This window comes from Mesitornis unicolor, unplaced genomic scaffold (genome assembly GCF_000695765.1).
Source record: "Mesitornis unicolor isolate BGI_N332 unplaced genomic scaffold, ASM69576v1 scaffold1468, whole genome shotgun sequence".
Lineage (NCBI taxonomy): Eukaryota > Metazoa > Chordata > Aves > Mesitornithiformes > Mesitornithidae > Mesitornis > Mesitornis unicolor.
The window spans coordinates 24,015-29,875 of NW_010199571.1; the positions used below are offsets into that span (position 1 = coordinate 24,015).

The window sequence follows — 5,861 nt, forward strand, 5'->3', positions numbered from 1 at the left end:
GTATAGTCCAAAGTCCTTAGAAGTCCCAGTCATGGCCTTACTGCTCAACCTGATATGACTTAGTACCTCTTCATTAGAGCTGTCTAAACTCTCATCTCTGGTTTATTTTGTTGACTCTTTCAGCATCTTCTGAGGGTGAAGAGTAGCACAAGGTTTGTTTTAGTAACATTTTTCAAGTGATGACTATCACCATAGTGATACGAAGCAAATATAGTACTCAGTGTTGGTATGTGCTAATATAATTTGTTCTCAGCACTTAAAAGTTTATTATCAATCATCCCATCTAGGACTACTCCATTATCATGTAGAAAAGTTAAAGATTTTTGGATTTAAAGTCCAGGACAACTAACTCATTCTCCTTACTACTGCTTCAGCATGGAAAGGAGAACACGTCTGTCAGAACAACGGGTACTCTCAAACTATTTTTCTTATAACAGTGGACAGATAATTTGCTTCCTCAAAGTTGTGGTCATACTTTAAAAAAAAAACAACAAACATTAAAATTAAAATTATCTTCAACAGAGCTCTTTTCATTTAGTACTCAGCATGCTGTGATTTTAATTTTTATTTTGTTTCCATATATGTTTAAAAACTAAAGATTATTCTAGAAAACTCTAGGTTCTAGAGGACAAGAGAAATTTGTAACATTGCAGGTTGATGTTTTCCAACAACTATTTAACCATACATTGGATCTATATGAACGCAATAATAAAAAATACATTGTGGAGCAAAAAAAAAATTGCTTATGATAAATATTAAAGAGAATTAGAATTAAAGAATAAGTTTCATAATGAAAAAATATGAAACAATCAACAAAGCACAGTTAATCCAAATCGGAAAACTGGCCTTTGACTATGAACAAAGGTTCATATGTTTGGTTATCCTGGCCAAAGTCCTCAGATCACACATTACATTTCTCTCCTGCAAACTTTATCGAGCACATTTTTACTATGTTTTTAAACATGTTAATAGGTTGGAAACACCACAAAGACACACTGCATCTCATCCTCTTGCCTGAGTTGACCTCTTCTGAAGGTAACAGAAACATTCATCAAATGAGCTGTTGTCATGATTACACAAATTCTGGCTTATGACAGGTGATCTCCTTGGAAATTTCCATCCCAATTGTTAGTTGTTTTTTTAAATTGCACTGATATCCCCCAATTTGGGATTATTTATCTTCCCTTTGAGAACCGTTTCATTTAAGTTCTATGTTTACGATGAGGTGGTCTCAAAAAAACACAAAGTTTTCCCCACATTTAACTTTAACAAAATCTACAACAAACCTTTCTAATCTGTTAGATATTGCAAGTTTAGACGCCCAACTACCTATTTACCCATTTCTAAGTAGATTTTGCTTCTGCTGAGTACCTCACTTATCTGTTATTTTAGCCTGTGCCTCCGGGAGTACGCATCAGTTCTGAGGGAAGTGATCCTGGAGGGGCAGAGATCATAAGTGCGGTGCCTGCGCTATGGCAATAAATGCCAGGAGCATCCTGATGTGCGCAGCTTGGCAGTGTTTGCTGTTTTCTGTATGGCACCAGCTCACAAATGGAAAGTTCATCTCTTTTAAAACACAGAAATAAAAATCACAGAATACAAATATACAAGCGTTGAATTATTCCTGATGTGAAGAAAGTCTTTGGGATGTGGCTCTTGAAGCATGAAAGTCTAAATTAGTAAAAGTCGTGATTTTCTTTCAACTACTGTTGTTCTGAATCCTTACTTCTAATGCACACAGTTGCTATGTGTGTCCCTGAAGTTTTTAGTGGACCCTTACATTCATACTGCCATCCCGTGGACACTTGCTGAAAGCTCCTAACTCTCAATGGCAAAGGGAGAGGAGAATTGCAGGGATGTTTTCCCCACAGCTCTTACTGCCGGTTTCCTCTCTGCCCTTTACTTTGCCTACACCAACACGGTGTCACATCTCTAAAAATAAACACAGAATCTCACTAAACATTTCTCCTCTTGACTCCTGCGACTATTCCCCCTCTGTTAGGTGTCACAATGTAAAATGTTTTTAGTAGAAAGTTGAGCTCCCGCCCCTCACAGCTTGATTTGTAAGGGGCAGTGCAGATGTGCCAGATGTTTTCAGCAGTTTGCTCAGAAGCCTACACAGTTTTAAACTTACAAGGTTGTGGGATATCATTTCAGCATTATCAAGGAAAATTAAAAAGTAAGTCCCTCTATGTAACTGCATTAATGTAATTTCATGTACACTTAATTATCAGAGGAAATTGTTACACTTTTATTAGAAAAGGAGATAAAAGTAATCAGTGTGTATTTCAAAAAAGGAAATACTTTATCTGTGACATTATTAGGATGCAAAAATACTATACAAATATGAGAACAGCTGCATGGGATTGGATCAAATTCTGTGTGGCTCTTTACATGTCAGACAACAGCAAGGGCCTACAGAAGAACAAGAGAGTGGAGCCAACATATGATGATATTTCCATGGCCCAACTTCTCCATCCTTCAGGGATTTGCAGGCCAGGGACTTCCTAAGCCAGAGGCGACATGGCCTTGTTTAACAGCTCTTGATGGATCTTCCCTGAATTAGTTTTGAAGTCTTCTGCTTTTTGCAGATTCACTTTAGGTGACATCAAAGACTAAGTCTAATGCATGTCAGATGGGGGTAAAAATGATATTAAAAGCTATTACTCAGGCTCTATAACACAGTGTTCTTGGGGCTAAATAATATTTTAAATAAACAGGTTTATGCCTTCAATTGCCAAGCCAAAGTATCATTTCAACACTACTGACTTTACCTTGGTATATTGCTCACGCTCATGTTCTTGGCTAGAACCAGACCCTGACGTCTGATTATAACGGTGCATTTTCATTTTCATCTGTCTCGTTCGCTCCTCCACTACTAAGCTTGCTGCAAAAACACACAATGAAAGTCAATTAAAAAGAGCGAAAACTTTTGGGAAAAAAAACCCAACCAAACAGTTCAGCAACAATTTCAGCTTATTTCCACCTCAACAAAACAAAGAAATGTACAAACAAGTCAAACGAGCAGGGTGTAAACACAGAACAGAGGAACACCAATGTCAAAAAATCAACCACTTCCATTGCGAGTCTTTACCTGAAAAGGAGCAGACATCCCAATTTCCTACACATAATCAAGCTGGTGCAACAGATATGAAAAGAGTGAAAGAATTTAGGTGATAGGCTGAATTATAAACCTGTTAAGTATTCTGGAGGCAGGGGACATAAATCCATGATCATCTAACCACGTATTTGCTTAAATGTAGAAAATATTACAGTAGCATTCTATGAATTAATGCATTAGACAGGTATTAAAATTTATTTTAAAGTCATTAATTCCTACTACTATTTTAAAACATAACTGCTTACCATAGCTGAAGATTATTTGAGGTTAATTTCTCCATTCAACCAGTCATAGTAAAAAATACAGTAATTTTTCTAGTATTCTTATTTTACAAAAAGTCCTTTAAAAGCACTGCTTTGCTCTCTAATGTTCACTTCTATTTAAAAGAAATTATTTGTTCTTGTGTTTTCAATATACCCACGACATTGTTTCTCTAAAAAAAAGATATCTAATATTAAAATATATTAAAGAAGTAGTGGTGCTATAAAGAGCATCTTCAATTTGAACAAGTTATGGCAATTAATACTGGCTGTGCTTGCACACTAAGAGTGGTGTGAAAGCCCCTGGGCTAAAGTTTCCTTAAAATAAGTTAACCTTTGTGGTAGTGGATAATTTCAGAGGCAATTGTATATTTTGCCATTCTTAAACTTGGTAGCACTATAAACCCAAAGGAATACCAACAAAACCTAAACCTTGAAAACTGGCACTTTGTAACAGTTCTAGAGCTTGACCCAAATATTCATCAGTTACTATTCTAAACCACAGGAGCGAGCACTCACTACATCCATTGGTTAGGTACAGGTTATAACATCCAGGAATAAGAATTCCTTCAAGTTGGAATTTTTTTGTGTCGTCACAAATTCAACACTGGAGTTTTATTTGGGAAAAACCTCTGCAAAAATCTGCTGCTGCTGTTGGGTCAACCATGGATTTATAGAACTCTCTATAAAGGATCAGGTTTAAAAGTCAAGATTTTTGTAAACAGCCCCTCCCAAGACCAAAGTCTTAAATTTAAAAGCTGCATGGAATCCATTTTCAATCAGAAAACACAGAGAATTTTAAATTAGTGGAAAATAAGTACTCTATCATGTTGTTTAAAGATCTGTACTGTGAATGAAGAGGTACCAAAGTTCTCCTATGTGGGTTTTATGCTGTTAGTTAACGGTGGGATTCTTTACACGTCTATTTTTTTATCTGCGGTTTGCAAGCACAAAGATACAGAAAAAAATCCCTAAAAACAAGTATTCTCTGGGTTGGTTATTTTAAACCTTGTGCTACTGCACAAATCACGATTGTGCATGCACGTATCGTCCAAAATGTGCTTGTGGCAATGATGGAATGTCTGTGCGCTGGCTGGGTATGAGAAAATATACAAAGACATCACCGTGAAAAATAAGCTGTTTTCATGTCCTCCTTCCACATTTCTTATGTAATAATGGACAAAATTAAATACAGCAAATTACAATGAAATTCTGCCACAGTTACAAATTTAAGGCACAAAATAAAGTTATCATCATCGTAATCTTCAATCTCCCACACGCAGAGGAAATTCTGCACAAGCAGAACACCAAGCTGGGCCCAGCGATTACTCCAGATGACCAATTATGCCGGTAAATGTGTACCTTAATTGCAATGAGTCCAGCTCCACCATCAGATATGCAGGCACAGCTCCAATTACTTCAATGGAAGTTGCATGGAGGTATCTGAAGGCAAAATTGAGCACTTTAGGTGAAATTTTTAAAGATGGCCTCTTATTTTAAAGGACAGATATGAAAGGATTAAGATATATCAATTAGTGACTGAAGTCAAAAACTCAGCTATCTTAATCCTATCATACAAGCATAAATTAGACTGAGGGTATAAAATCAGAGGGAAAATGGAGACCCCTTTAAAAATTTTGCCCTATTTGTGTATGGTGCACAGATTATGGTTACTCTAAAAAAGAACCCTTTCCTTGTGTGACTTTTAGGTGCTCTACCCTGTGAACCGTACGTTACACTAAATAATTTATACAAAATAATTTTACTCTGTATTACTTGCGATTCCTGAGAAATAATATTCTATTAAGTAATGAGATGCTATTCCAGTTACTATATGTGAAAATTACTGCAGTCAAGATCAGGTAAATATTCAGCCTTGACTCTTTAATTCTTAATTTTTGTTGTGTTTAAATCCTTAACCTTAACAACACTCTTATTTTCTAGTTTTGGTTATTAGATATCATTATATAAAATAGCAATCTAACAATTGATGAAGAGTTTGAAGTAAATCTAGATTTTCTAATGGAGAAATTTGGTTTTATGCATAGAGTAAAATGTACTTTAGCAAAAATTAGCTGTTAATGTATTTCTAAGAAAGTAACTATGTGAAATGTAAATCTGCTCTAGGAAATACAACTGTGCTCCTTCCAGCTTTGTTTACCATGCACATTTGAGTGTATGTTGTATGTAGCTCAATTCTGTGATGGAAAATGTCATCTGCCTGAAAAGTAGCCTGGTATACATCTTAACCAAAAGAAGCTGAAAAAAAAATCTAACACAGGACCAAAAGCACGTTAGCAGAAGCTGTGACAGCCATAGGTAACACCACCATACGATCACATCACTTTCTTGAAACACAGCTGGTTACCACAGGTAATGAAAATTTGACATAAACAATACTTCAAGATCTTAACCTGCCTGTTAGAAAAATATGGATCTACTTTCTTTTAGGACATCAGTATTTACAGAGTGCTCTTTCC

At 35.8% G+C, this 5,861-nt stretch overlaps 1 protein-coding gene across 1 annotated transcript in view; it reads right to left on the minus strand.

The window, feature by feature from the left end:
* Window positions 1-5,861, minus strand: part of LOC104544565 (regulating synaptic membrane exocytosis protein 1-like) — a gene marked incomplete at both ends in the record, with an annotated part of 77,450 nt that overhangs the window by 20,638 nt on the left and 50,951 nt on the right. Inside the window, one exon of the mRNA XM_010189474.1 lies at window positions 2,775-2,887. Within this exon, the coding sequence (XP_010187776.1) occupies window positions 2,775-2,887 (113 nt within the window). The remainder of the gene's footprint in view (window positions 1-2,774; window positions 2,888-5,861) is intronic.